The sequence below is a fragment of the Gossypium hirsutum genome, chromosome D09 (genome assembly GCF_007990345.1).
Source record: "Gossypium hirsutum isolate 1008001.06 chromosome D09, Gossypium_hirsutum_v2.1, whole genome shotgun sequence".
NCBI lineage: Eukaryota > Viridiplantae > Streptophyta > Magnoliopsida > Malvales > Malvaceae > Gossypium > Gossypium hirsutum.
In genome coordinates, this window is record NC_053445.1 from 34,542,354 (window position 1) to 34,557,220 (window position 14,867).

The 14,867-nt window shown below is 33.2% G+C and overlaps 1 protein-coding gene and 1 long non-coding RNA gene across 3 annotated transcripts; both read left to right on the top strand.

Moving 5' to 3' along the window:
- The first annotated feature begins 4,562 nt into the window (after positions 1-4,562).
- LOC121220833 (uncharacterized) lies at positions 4,563-6,651 on the top strand. Of its 2 annotated transcripts, none has more exons than XR_005918048.1 (3): positions 4,563-4,908; positions 5,338-5,394; positions 6,251-6,651. It is a non-coding gene; the product is annotated as an uncharacterized lncRNA (long non-coding RNA). The 2 variants fall into 2 exon arrangements; XR_005918047.1 differs by having other exon boundaries at positions 4,568-4,908; positions 6,137-6,651.
- A 2,832-nt stretch (positions 6,652-9,483) lies between these two features.
- LOC107891755 (ubiquitin receptor RAD23b) lies at positions 9,484-14,626 on the top strand. Its single transcript, XM_016816647.2, has 12 exons — positions 9,484-9,817; positions 9,907-10,068; positions 11,229-11,267; positions 11,362-11,438; positions 11,524-11,568; positions 12,649-12,826; positions 12,924-13,058; positions 13,162-13,227; positions 13,336-13,383; positions 13,466-13,575; positions 14,170-14,248; positions 14,346-14,626. Exons 1-12 carry the CDS (start codon positions 9,752-9,754, stop codon positions 14,460-14,462), a joined length of 1,122 nt encoding a protein of 373 aa, XP_016672136.1. The 5' UTR covers positions 9,484-9,751; the 3' UTR covers positions 14,463-14,626.
- The last annotated feature ends 241 nt before the right edge of the window (positions 14,627-14,867 follow it).

Genomic DNA, 14,867 nt, shown 5'->3' on the forward strand with positions numbered 1-14,867 from the left:
GCCACATTCTATTTTCTCAATGTCCAAGACGGAAAAAGAACTGTTTTGCATGGTGCTGAATGATATAAAGGTTCCAGATGTGTATGCATCAAATATATCTCGATGTGTTAGTGTTAAAGATCGAAGATTATATTCGCTAAAATCACATGACTATCACATCTTGATGCAAGATTTACTGCCAGTTGCTCTACGATGTTGTATGTCCAAGAAGGTGACGTCTTGTATAATTGAACTATCCAATATAATGAAATCCATTTGTGGCAAAGTTTTGGATGTTCAAGAACTTCAGAAGGTACAGGATCGAGCCGTTTTGACTTTATACAACATGGAGAAAATCTTCCCACCTTCCTTCTTCACCATTATGGTTCACTTAATAATCCATCTCCCGCACGAAGCAATTCTTGGCGGACCTGTTTTCTATCGATGGATGTATCCCATAGAAAGGTGTTAGTTGAAATTTTAAAATTTTCCTTCATTCACCTCTATGGCTTTAGTAATACACTTTTGATAATGTTGTATATCGTGTTTAGGTTCCTATCCAAATTAAAGTCTTACTGCCGCAATAAGCGATATCCAAAAGGATCGATTGCTGAAGGCTACTTGGCGGAGGAATGTATGACCTTCTGCTCAAGATATTTGGAAGATGTCGGAACAAGGTTAAACAGACCAAATAGGAATGCTGGACTCACGGACTATAACTTAGCCGATACTTATTTGTTCCAAAGTTTTGGAGAACCAATCGGCAAAGTTGAAATTGCAGAATTAGATCATTTATCGTGGGTACAAGCACATCGATATGTTTTGTTTCACCACGAATCATTGGAACCTTTACGGAAGTAAGTTCTACAAATTTTATAAATATTTATCAAACTAAAAATTGTTTATCTTCTAACGAAGTGAACATTTTTTTTAACATAGCGAGTACAAACAAATATTGAGATCTCGTTCGCGCTCCCGAAGAACACAACATCGAGATATCAATAAGTTATTTACAGAATCTTTTTATGAATGGTTAAGCCAAACGATATGCAGTTGGAGCTTCTGCTTACAAATAATAATGCTTTCTCATAACATTTTTAATTACTCAGTTTACTTTCCATTCAATAGGTTTGGAGTGGGAAGAATGTAAACGACGAAGTTAAATGGCTCTCCCAAGGTCTAAATCGAGTGGTTAAAAGATATAGTGCGTTCCTCATCAACGGATTCAGATTTCATACAAAATATCGCGAGAGGTTGAAGAGAACGTAAAATTGTGGAATAGTCATCAATTCTGCAATTACAAGTTATGCTAGTGCTGGGGACAATAATCCTGTCGAGGGAAATGTGGAATATTTCGGACATCTTACTGACATAATTGAGTTGGATTACTACGGCAAATGGAAAGTTGTCTTATTTCGAGGTGATTGGGCCGATGTTAATACAGCTCGTGGAATTAAGCAAGATGAATTTGGTTTTACAATGGTGAACTTTGATCGATTGATTCACACAGGACAACAACTGATAGATGAGCCGTATGTATTCTCATCTCAAGTCAAACAAGTTTTTTACTCAAAAGATCCAACTGATGAGGGTTGGTACGTTGTACTCCGTAACATCCCTAGAGACTTGTTTGACATGGGCAGTGGAAGTAGAGATAACATCGACGACAGATCAGAAACTTTGCCATTTCTAGAACAAAACTTAAACGATAATATCCCTAGTATTAGTGCACAATTTCAATGGGTTCGTCTGGATACCGATGATATTTACGAATAATGATGTAGTAAGATTTTACGATTGTTTAATTATATGAAATATCATAATTTAAATCTTGGTCTTATTATATATTTCAACTGTTTTATATATGCTGTTATTGTTGTAATTAGTTATTAAGTTGTGAACTATTTTATGTGTATTGCAGATAAAATGCCTAGAAGAAAAATTCTAAGGGGAAGCATTGTTCAAAATGATCCAAACTCGACAGAAACAAATAGTACTAAACAACAGACAGCAATTGGATCTTCGAATGTTCCGATTACAACTGACGATCCAACAGAAGTTCAAAGTAATTTTACATTTAATTTACATGCGTGTTGACTTATAGTACATTTATTTTTCAAACTCTTATATTATAATATACCATTTGTAGCTGAAAATGATGGGACGCGCAGAGGTCGAGGACGTACGCTACTTAGAGAGTTATACGAGTTAGATCCAGTCGAGCGTGTCAAAGTTGGACGAAACAGTTTTGGTCAGCCTGTTGGATCAGAAGCTCGACTTTTAGCAGGATACATGGGCATTTTAGCACGAAATCCAAATATGTTGCCTATCAACTACGAGTCATGGCATCAAATGCCCGATAGCAACAAAAACCAAGCCCTCGATAATATTAAGGTAACACAAAATGTTAATGTCATCTATAATGCTTGGGAAGTAGTTTCATTTATATTTACTTTATTAACTTGTGTTTTTTGTTTTTTGTAGGCGAGGTTTGCTTTAGAGGTCTCGGATGCTTATGTAAAGAAGGCATTGGGAAAAAGATGGAGAGACAATAAAAGTACTTTGAAGAAAAATTATTATAAGACAAAAACAACCCTCGATGAGAAATTGCAAAATGTCCCACCGGGTATGTTGAGGTACCAATGGGAAGATGCAGTTAGATTTTGGCATTCGAAGAAATGCGAGGTATGACGTACTTCCAAAGTATTGTAATTATTTTGGTTTACAGTATTTTCTATTTACGTACTAAAAATTTCATAACGTAGGATCGTGAACAAGTTGAAAAAGCAACAGGCAGAAACAAAAATTCACCCACACAGCCGGGTCGAGAAGTTTTGCATGTGTAGCTGAGGCGGAGGTATTTTTCATTTTTTAATATTGTCAAATATGTATAACTTTCTATTAAATAATATTTTTATACTATATTGTAGGAACTGTCGTCCAGTCAAAAAGTTGGACGCCTTCAACTTTTTGAAATTACACATAGGAAGAAAGATGGATCTCCCATGACTCCTGAAGCTGGTGAAATAATGGTACGTTTACTTAATACGATTTGACTTGTTTTAGTTATTTATAGTATTTATTTTCTAATGGTTTAATTCATTGCTTGTAATGCGACTATTGTTATGTTGCATATGTTTTTTAATATATAATATTGCGTTCCTAACTATGTGATTTATTTATTAGGAAAAACTAAAGGATAAAAAGGCGGAGTACGAAGCGATTGCTTCTAGTGATAGTTCTGTTCATCTTGAAGACATTGATAACCGGATTATTACTGAAGTTTTGGGTCCTGAAAGGTATGGTCGGGTTCGATTTCAAGGATCTTTTGTTAGCCCAACCCAATATTTTGGATCCAGCTCGCACCAATACATGGCTTCGGGGAGTCAGGCTCAAGTTGAAGTTCAGAGGTTAAAAGACCAGATGGCTCAGATGCAAGCGACCACAGTTGAGGTTCAAAGGAAATATGAAGAACTCCAGCTACAACTTAAAGCAGAGGCGGCAGCGAGGGAAGCGGAGGCTGCAGCGAGAGAAGTAGAGCAGAGCAAAAAGTACGACGAACTCCAACAGCAGCTTCAGATTATGATGAAGATGTTTCAGTCGCAACTTCCGCCGTCATAGTGTATGGCATAAATATTTTTAACATTTAACATTTTTTGCAAAAATAATATGAATTCACTTTTATTTATTTATATTAATATTATTTTATTCGTTTAATTTGAAATATTATATAAATTTATTGCTTTTGGTTGGTTTAGATCTGGTTGCTTTTGATTTGTTTGCTATATAGGAGGGCTGAAAAAATAAAAAATTTAATATAAAAATCCCCAAAATAGTGGCGTTTTTGTAAAAAAACGCGGCTAAAGACATATTCTTTAGCGGCGCTTAAGAAAAAACGCCGCTAAAGAACATGTTCTTTAGAGGCGCTTAGAAAAAAACGCCGTTAAAGACCATATTCTTTAGAGGCGCTTAGAAAAAAACGCCGCTAAAGAACATGTTCTTTAGAGGCGCTTAAGAAAAAACGGCGTTTTTTTCTAAGCGCCTCTAAAGAACATGGTCTTTAGCGGCGTTTTTTACTAAGCGCCGCTAAAGAACATGGTCTTTAGCGGCGTTTTCGTTTGTAAACACTACAAACGTTTGCGACGTTTTCCTTAGCGGCCTTTTTTGCAGAAACGCCGCAAATACATTTAGTGGCGTTAAAAAGCGCCACTAAAGGCCTAAAAAAACGCCGCTAAAGACCTGTTTTGGTGTAGTGAAATATATATATGGGATGAGATTTCAACTTTTAATTAATTAGTTATTAGACTTATATTAAAAAAGCATACTGTTTTAATAAAATATAATAAATAATAAATTTTTTGAGTTTTTATTATAAATTTAATAAATTTTTTATAATTATTGAATTTTTTCTAGTTTTAAAGTCGGTCAAAATGATTTTGGACAACCATTTATCTAAATTCATTCTATATGCACATTTTAATTTAAAAAAATATTTTTTTTGTTCCATCTAGCACATCAACGAGGTTAACAGTCAAACCGATCAACTGATGGTTTTTGTTAATGGGAGGTCAATTGATTTTTTTGAGTCACTAAGACTCAATTGGGTGCACTACTTACAGCGTGTTTGGTTCGCTGTAATGGGTATGCGGTTACCCATTTATTCCGCGCGCCCCACCTAATCCCGTGTTTGGTTCGCTGTAATGCCTATTACAGGCGTATTATTACATTACCGACCTATTCCCCAAAATCTCTGCTTTTGTATTCCCTTCCCAAAACGCCAATTAGCCTATTACGGACGTCTTCCCAAAACAGTCTCTGTTTTACCCTCCCTCCCTACCCGAAATCGACCTCCACCCTCTCTCTCCCAACATCAACAGAAGCTGCCAGCAAAGTCACGTCCACCGATTCTCCCACGTTTCCCTTCTAGAGGTAATTTCCCTTTCTCTTCCATCGATTTCTGCTTCTTTTTTTATCTGTGATTCATTTATTCTCGCTCGTTTGTTAAATCGATTTTTGTTTGCTTCTTCTTCTTCTCGTTCGTTTCCTTTTGCTTAAATCTGCGATATTGATTCTTTTCTTATGATTTCCATTGGGCTTTAATTTTACTGTTTGTATTGCATGTTTGATTTTCTTGTTTGATTTCCTTGTTAAACATGACTTCCTTCAAAATTTCATGTTTATGATCTATATATCTGCTGGAAGAAAATGATTCCATTTTCTGTGTTGTTAATGTCTTTGTTGTGTGAAATCATGATAAAAGTTCGGTTCATTTCAAAGAAATTGTAACAAATATACTAAGACTGTTGAGTTTTTATTGATAGCATTGATTTATTTGAACCATGATTTTTGTTTATGCAGGCAGCCACGGAATAGGAAAAGCACCATTTCTAATCTGAAAAGAAGAAATAAATTCCTGTAAATATGTTAATTTTTTTTTTAGTAATTTTGGGTTTATACATGGTTATTTTTCCTGAAAATAACATTCATCAAAATGGGTATGACATGCCTTTATGGGACTTACCGTCGTTTTGGCTAAGTAGCCATTGATACATTGCCGTAGTGAAAATGATACATAGGAGAAAATGAGAGTTTTTTCGGGCTTTAAGATAAGGACTATTGAATTATGCTATCAATAATTTGGAGAAGAAGAGATCCTGGAGAATAGTTACTACTTGAAGTTTGGATTGAATTAGAAAAGGGTAGAATTAAGAATCTGTTGAAAATGTTCAGTCTAGAGCCTTAAAAATTTTAGACTATTCTTGCTATCTACTCTTTATGTTGTATGATTTCAAGATTCAGGAATCCTCTAGTTTTTAACTGTAATCGTTGACCATATTTTTACTTATACGATTAGTTATTTGCATGAAGGTTTCACACCATTTCTCATGTTTAGCTCCTTAAATATGTCATTGAAGCAGATCATTTCTCATATCTTTTCTCAAAGGAATGATAGGGCCTGGAATTGGAATTGCTTTGTCTCTTTCTTTTTCTTCTTTCCTTGTGATGCATTATAAGTTTTCTCATGCACTGCCTTTGGTTTTCTTGTGAATCATTTGCTTTTCGTTTAGCTGCATTCGCATGCATTATCCTCATAATGATTCTGAATATTGAAGTTGAAATACATGCCCTACCTTGAGAGTAGTGAATTTGTCAACAGTTAACTATTCATCAAGCGAGTGATAGGGATATTTGGGCGGTTGAAATACATGCCCCACCGTATTCTTTATGCAATGAGGAATGTGACTTCATTGATCCTAATGATCTTGCTCAGTGGTCTCGTCTATTACTGGCCTCAACTCAGCTTTTTCCATGGCGAGCACGAAGGGCATGTGATGTTTGGGTCAGCTTTCATGGTTTCAATTGCAAGGCTACACCAAAGGGTGTGTAACAAAATGGAGGGCAACAGGCAGCAGGGATCATGGTTTGTGAGTTTAGGGAAGCAAAGGTGGCGATGGAAGAAGTGAAAAGAATCAGTTGTTAAAAAGTGGCATCATGTCACTCAATTTCTTCTTTTTTTGTTTGGTATAGAAGAAAATGTTATATTTTCCAGGAAGAAAAGGAAAATGATGCTCCTTTGAGCTCTTTGTTGTCTAAATATTACAATCTGATCTTGTATTCAATATATACACTCATAAGGAAATGATGAAGTTGATGAGCTTTTTTAAATAAAAACTTTGAATTTTGAAATTTTATACATTTAAATTCATATAAATTGGACTTTAATTTTCAAATTATACAAGTAAAATGATTAAATTTCAAAAGTTCGCAGAATTTAACATTTTTTTGTCAGGCAAATCATAAAGAAAATTATGCTTCTTGTTTTTGTTTGCCCTTTTTTTCTGAAACAAAATTTTATGAGTATTGTCCTTATTTCCATGGTTAAAAATATTAATTGTACATATGGTGGCTTGCATGGAAAAACTCTTTCTTTGGATTCCAATTCATTTGTACTACAAAAACTTTGAAGATTTAAAGCTTTTTGGCCTTTGAAAATCTAGTCATGAAAAGTCCCTACGTTTTGTATCTTTTATAGATTCAGTCTCTTTAGTGTAATTTGATTGTTTATAGTCTCTTTCTTTATATTTAATAATAATTATGTTAAATTATATTTTATAGCATTATATATTATGATTTTAGTAAATTCATATCAGAACATTTAATATTAAGAATTTTATTAAATTATATTTTATAGTATTATATATTATGATTTTAGTAAATTCATATAAGAATTTTATTAAATTATATATAATAATAATTATGTTAAAATATGATTAAATTATTTATTATTTATATTAATAATCTTATTAAAATTTAATAACAATAACAATAATCATCAACCTAAAAAAAATTCTGCTAAGGGTATTCTAGCTTTTTTCCTTATGCTATTATAGCATCATTCCATTCAACCAAACACAAGAATACTATTACGCCTCTATTCCATTACATTCAACCAAACAATTGAATTGCTATTACGCCTCTATTCCATTACGCATCTATTCCATTACATCGAACCAAACGTGCCCTTATTTCATAAGGATTCAATTGAATTTTTTTTAATTTTTTACTATTTTTTATCCTTAAACCTTAAATTTATAAGTAGATTTTTAAAAGAAATTGTAATTAAGACGATTTTTTAAATAAAAAAAAACTTTTTTTTTCTAAATGTCGAAGCTTTAGGGATGAGATACATTATATATCGAAATAGATCATATAAATTATTTAGAAATTAACATAAATTTTTTTATAAATAAGAAAGGAAGATATAACTAGCCATAGCTTTTTTCTTGGAATATTATTATTAAATGTGTACGATATTATTTTTTAATGTTATCATAAATGCATTTATTATAATAAAATTTGGAAATTTCATGATTAATTTTAAGCCTTGTTTGCACAATTATTTGATTTGTAAGAAGAAAAAAAACCTTTTTAAAAATTTCTTAATATATTGGGGACTGCAATTGTAATATGGTGATGCAAGTTCGAAAACGTTGAAAATAGTAAAATGAAAAGGACTAAAAAGGTAAAGATAAAAAGTGGAAGAACTAGGTGATAATTTTAAAATGATGGAGGGGTTTATTATGGAAATAAACCATTCACACACTTTTTTTTTTAATTTCCTACTTTATCATGGTTTCACGAAATCAATTAAATGTTAAGTAAATAGATGAGAGTATATAAAAAAATAATATAGAAATTAGGAACTATCATCGGTAATAGTAACAATAACTAATTCTTTCATTACGAATGTTCTCCTAAAGGTAAACGACTTTGTAAGCTCTTAAATCTTTAATTACTTATATTCAAATTGTAGGCTCAAGTTGAGCCTAGCCTATTACTAATTTAGAATAGGGTCAATTATATCCAATGTTATTGAATTGTTAGTAAGCTTATGTTTTGGTCATTCAATTTTAAAAAGTTACAAAATGGTCATTGAATTATTCCAAAGTTTTTTATTTAAATCATCGGACTGTTAAGTTTTTTTTTTAAAGTCTGGCTAATAAGCTTTAAGCGATAAATTGACGACTGATACGGTGGATCAGTACACATTGGCAAGTAAAAGAGCATACCTTAAATCTAAGTTAATAGGACAGTTAGTGCTAAAGATCAAAGAGGAAAGTTGTTTGGATCTTTGCAGATTCATGACGTTCAAAGTTGTTTCATAAAAAAAATTGAACCATAGAAGAGAAGGTGAATGAGAGTTTTCGATTGGTGCAGGTGGTGCGAACAAAAAAAGCCACACAACAAGGGTTTTAATAGCTTGGTGACAAATGAAAACTTCCAAATAATTCAATGACCATTTTGTAACTTTTTAAAGTTAAGTGATCAAAACGTAAACTTACTAATACTTTAATCATATTAGGTGTACTTTACCCTTTAGAATACTCTAAATATAAGAAATAAGTCATAAGCAAATTTTGATGTGAATTACTAACAATGTGTTAACAATTGAATTAGAGCTAAAAAGAAAAATAGAGATTTAACTTTTAACTTATAAGAAATAAATCATAAGCTTGACGAAAGTATAGGGAGTGATTTCATATTTTAACCTATTTTTTGGTTAAAATATGTTCTAAGTCTCTGTACTTTTTATATATTTAGAATTTAATCCATTTTACTTTTATTTTCAAGAATTTATTCCCTTTACTTTCCAGATTTCAAAAATTCAAGTCCAATTTTACCATAACTAAAATTCTTTTGCTAAATTATTTGTATGATGTTTTGAAATGAAAAAAGTTATTCGCTTGGTAGCCATGTAAAAAAATGATGTATTGAATTTGAATTTAATAGAAGAATTTTAACGATTTTAACCATTAGACATATCTTTTTAAACTTGAAAAGTAAGAGGACTAAATTCCTTGAAATAAAAGTAAAGGGATTAATTCTAAATGTATGAAGAGTACAGGGACCTGTAGCAAATTTTAACTTTTTACCGAACTATTTGAAATTAGTTACAATTGGGGGACCATTTTGCACATTAACCCTTCAACTTATGAAGTAAAAAAAGTAAAGATACAAAAATAAAAATCTAAAGAGCAGCTACCTCTTCTCTGCAACAAAAGCAAAAAAGCTCTCCTCCCTCCATTCTCTTTTGATTAATATTTTTCCCCTTTTTTAAAAATTTAATTTTAAATAAACTCTCTTTTTATTTGATTTCTCTTTGAATCCCTTTAAGAATCAATTTATAGTGTTCTCTTTCCCTTCCTCCCTGATTCAAATCCCCAATCCACAATCCGAGAACGCTGCCGTTTCGTTCCCTCAATTCGTCGAAATGAAGCTCACCGTCAAAACCCTAAAGGGCAGCCACTTCGAAATTAGGGTTCAGCCCAACGACACTGTAATCCCTCTTTTTGTAATTTGCATTCAATTATTGTTTTATTAGGGCTAAAATTTTTGGCTTAAAGTTTCATTTTTGTTTGGAATTAGGTTATGGCGGTGAAGAAAAATATAGAGGATATACAAGGGAAAGACAATTACCCATGTGGACAACAGCTTTTGATTCATAATGGGAAGGTTTTGAAAGATGAAACTACGTTAGCCGATAACAAAGTCTCTGAAGATGGTTTTCTTGTTGTCATGCTCAGCAAGGTTAATTTGATTAATTTTCTTACAATTTGTATCGTTTTACTAGTGTTTTTGAGTTTAGTAGTTAATTTATATGTGAATGGTGTTGTAATCCTATGTTACTTGGACTCGGGTATGATTATCGGATATGAGTCTAACTCGGGTATTAAAATTCTTTTTCTAAGTTTTATCATGCCATATCCCCATTACCTTATTTGAAAAAATATCATTCACATCAATACGGAATTATTGAAAAATGAAGAGTTGGAGCAACGTAAAGACGATCTACAAGATGGGAATTTGATATATGATATACACGCGTCAAATGTATATATAAAGGTGTTTATATATATATATATATAAAGGTGTTTTAAATAATTTAGTTTTTGGATTGTTTGTTAGTAACTTAATGTTGATGGTTAATTAAGGTATTTTGGTACTGTACAATTGGAGGGTTAATATTCATACAGATAGTAGTAACAAACCTACACCACACGCCATGTCCTAAGGGAGCTGCACTTTTGTTGTATCCAAGTAACCCTTATCTTTTGATTTGTGCCCTAATAAACTTTTACTTCAAATGAAAGGTTGATTTATGTTAAAGCTCATTTAGGTGCAAATTGAGGTTTAAGTGCTCATTTGAGTACAAATTTATGGTTAATGGCTTAATCTGGTGTATATTAATGGTTAACGGCTTTATTTAGTACCAATCAAAGGGTAACGGCTTATTTGGGTGTAAATTAAACTTTAGCAGCTTACTTAGGTAATTTGGTAAATTCAGCTGCTTTCCCGTATTTTTAGCCTATTGATTTTAATGATTAATCTACCTAATTGAAGATGGGATCTGATTTGAAGATAGTTTTTGTTAGTTAACCGGCCGATCCTCGTAGCAAGATACCTTGGTTGTTCTTATATTATACCAATTTGAGGCTGTATAGTTTTGGTGGTGGAGCTTTTGTCAAAAGCAGTAGGATTCATTCTGCAAATCTTGAATGAATACATGTTGACCTGCAATGTGGACCGTGGACTGTTTCATGATTGCTTTTTATTAGCTTCCTTCTTGTATAGATTAGTATAGTTAGGTACCTTTTGTTGATTTTAGAAAATCCTAGTTTAGCATGAGCTCTTTATATGTACTTGATGTATTACTTACAATATTTTCAATTCTTTGGTTGTGCTTACAGAGCAAATCTTTGGGTTCGGCTGGGACCTCGTCTGCTCAGGTTTCCTTCATATTCGTTCTTCTTGTTACGTTGAGCATTATGTTCAAGTTTCGTATAGTCTATAATCAACTTTTTTCCTTGTCTTCCATCACAGCCTGCTTCATCAGCTCCGTCTACAACTGCACCTGTTTCTAATCCTACCCCCGCCCCAGAAGTTCCTGCACAAGCACCGTAAGTTCATTCTGGAATAGTTTTCCTCCCTCAAACCTGCCCTTTTTCCCAAAGTCAGTAGCATTCATAATTTCTTTCATTTCAGGGACTCAAAGAGCGGTACATCTGCTTCAGATGCTGCAACAGCTAAGTATGTGGTGTATCTCCAAAATACCTGTATATAAGGTTAATAAATGCTTGGATTTATGTGCATGGAACTCATGCTATTAAATGTCGTGATAGAGAAGTATTTAAAACCACTTATGATTCGTTTTTGTTTACTGAGGAAAGAAGATGAGAGAACAATAGTCTTTAGATATCAGTTTGATTTCCTTTTGGTTAGTATTTCCATTCTGGAAATTACTTTTAGATGGAAAAAAACCAAATAACCAAATGGCTGGTGGACAAAGAGAAAAAAACCCTAATAGTTATTATTTACATTCTGCAGTGCCCTGTTTTGTTCTTTTTGATTTCTTCGTGACATATTTTCCTTCCTGTCTAACTACTGAAGCTGACAATTTCCGTTCCCTTGATTGAAACAAGAAAATGAGTTGATGCAGAGATCACATTCTTTATCCCAAGCTTTAGGCATTCTTTTATCGAGTGGTCTCTAACCCCTTTTTGTCTGTCCTGCTTAGATTCTATTTTTATTCTTCATTTAAATCTAGATATTGAGAAATTTGAAAGGTTTATTTTCTTGTTCTAGGGTCTTTTTATCTTTGCCTTGAATCATTGGGTTTAGGCATTACTTCAACGATATTTAATCATTTAAAAATATGGTAGCAACATGCCCTTTTTTTCTTTCTATCAAAGAATCATATGAATGATTAATTCCCACATGATACACTTTTTATCAAACTGAGAGAGCTGTTTTGATCAACAGATTTCTAACCTGTTTTTTTTTTCCGAACTCGGTAGTAGAGCTGTCAACTGACACTTGATTTTTAGTTTTTGTTTTATTGATTGGAACTCTTATTATCAGTTTGTTTATTGTTGTAACACATTATTCTATCTTTTATCTCGGATTGTATCTGTTGGCAAACAGTGCTAGGATTATTCTTTTTTCTGTCTAGACATTTTGAGATTTTATCAGGTGTTATTTGTTTGATTTTATCTTCTTTTGAATTTTTTCTTGGAACATGTGTTTCGAAGCTCTAGCAGACTTCCTTTTTGGTACTTTCTGAACATTGTGAAAATAATGGGAAAAAACTTTTATCTTACCTTGTTGCAGTCCAGATACTGATACCTATAGTCAAGCCGCTTCGAATTTAGTTGCTGGAAGTAATCTTGAGCAGACTATCCAACAATTGATGGATATGGGTGGTGGCAGCTGGGACAAAGAAACAGTAACTCGTGCACTTCGAGCTGCTTATAACAACCCCGAGCGAGCAGTGGATTATCTATATTCTGTATGTCTGAAATTTAATGGTTGTATATACAGCCAGAATTCTAACATTAAACTACTATATTAATCTGGTTGCGGTTATGATGCCATTTTATCTTCAGGGAATTCCTGAATTGGCAGAAGTGGCTGTTCCAGTGCCTCATTTTCCTTCAAGTCAAACCACTGAATCCGGTGCTGCCCCAGTTGCTCCTGTTTCAGGGGCTCCTAATTCATCACCTTTGAACATGTTTCCTCAGGTAAACTTCAGATTGTTTATGTGCTTTGATCACGTGTAGAAATTGGTAGTTCTTCTTTCGAGTGGTTTGATTTTGGGTTCCTAACATGCTGAAATGATACTAGGAAACACTCTCCGGTGCCGCTGCTGGTGGACTTGGATCCCTGGATTTCCTCCGAAACAATCAACAGGTGCAGGCTTGTTATACGATCTTTGTTTATTTGCTTTCTCTGTTACTATGAAGATCTTTAATTCTTGGACATAGGGAATTCTAAAGTGCATGTTTGTTTGCGTTTTAGTTCCAAGCATTGCGTTCAATGGTGCAATCAAACCCACAAATTTTACAGGTTTGCATTTCTATGTTTTTCACTGGCTAAACATCAAGAGCTTTTATTGTTCCGAATTTAATCGGCTTTTCTTCCATTACAGCCCATGCTTCAGGAGCTGGGAAAGCAAAACCCCCAGCTTTTAAGACTAATTCAAGAACATCATGCCGAGTTTCTTCAGCTAATAAATGAACCTCTCCAAGGTTCTGAAGGGTTAGTGCTTACCAAATATCATATCTGCTTTTTGATGAATCATCTACTGTTTTATTGGGGATAGAGCTGAAGCTTTGTTATTTATTTTATCTTGTTTTTATAACTGTTTTGAATTCGTCAGTAATAAACCATTAACTTTGGCCTTCTAAAACCTATGTTATTCGGATTCGGGGGTGAGTATCGGTGATAAACTTGTTTTTTTAAAGAAAGTTTTCTATGTATTTGGAGGATCCTTGGAGGTTATATCCTCATATCGGTGTGTTAAATATGAGTAGTTCATGAAGAGTTCAAGCAGGCACTATATCTTGAGATTTATATTGATCCGGCTTTCATATCTTTTCAAGTATCAATATCGATAGTTGACTTATATATGAAGATGGGTATAAGATATAAGGACAAATCTTGTAAGGATTATTGAAATACATGAAAAGGCCTAGAAAAAAAAATCATAACCGTGTTGAACACATACATGTCTGACACTCACACCCGAGTCCTATTGAGATTAACAGAAGCTTTATTGTATCATTAATGTATAGACTATCTATGCATCAACTTAAGCATCGTTAGTAACATTAGTATAAATTGGTATTTCAGGGATATATTTGATCAAGCTGAACAAGAAATGCCTCATGCAATCAATGTGACCCCGGCAGAACAGGAGGCTATCGAACGGGTATGCAAAATTGGTTGTTTTTCTTTTGGGGACCCTCTCTAAGTTATTTTACTGAGCAATTCTTTTTTTTCTTTTTCTTTTTTTTTTTGCCTTGTAGCTTGAAGCAATGGGGTTCGATAGAGCGCTCGTCATCGAAGCATTTTTGGCTTGCGATCGGAACGAAGAATTGGCAGCAAACTACTTGCTGGAAAACTCTGGGGATTTTGAGGATTGAAAAGTTGAATCTTTCCTTACCTGATTTCATGTTTACCCTGGAAAATTTAATTGAATGTTTTCTTTTTAATTTCCCATCTAAATTGTTTCTGATATAGGCTTAACAAAATTCATTTTCTTTTAATTTCACTGAACTAAATTAAAAACCACCTTCATTTGATTGAATTAGCTGGTGTATACAAGGCTGTGATAGGGATTTATATTGGTGGTTTTGGTTGGTTTTAAGTATTGACTATATAAAAGGTTAAAAATTTCAGCCTGAACTGAAGTTGTAATTACTCAAACTCCAAACAAATCAAATCTAGGTGTGAACGTGGTTCCTAATTACATAATAGAAATCACTGATTAAATTTTGATATGTTTGGTTCACTTGGAACTTGATGAAGGATCTTGATCTGATGGTAAA

Bases quoted from the DNA above. Each gene is read 5' to 3' on its own strand.
- LOC107891755 (XM_016816647.2), top strand. From the start codon at position 9,752: ATGAAGCTCACCGTCAAAACCCTAAAGGGCAGCCACTTCGAAATTAGG. The intron at 13,059-13,161 runs GTAAACTTCAGA...AAATGATACTAG, and splicing joins CTTTGAACATGTTTCCTCAG to GAAACACTCTCCGGTGCCGC. The intron at 13,228-13,335 runs GTGCAGGCTTGT...TTTGCGTTTTAG, and splicing joins TCCTCCGAAACAATCAACAG to TTCCAAGCATTGCGTTCAAT.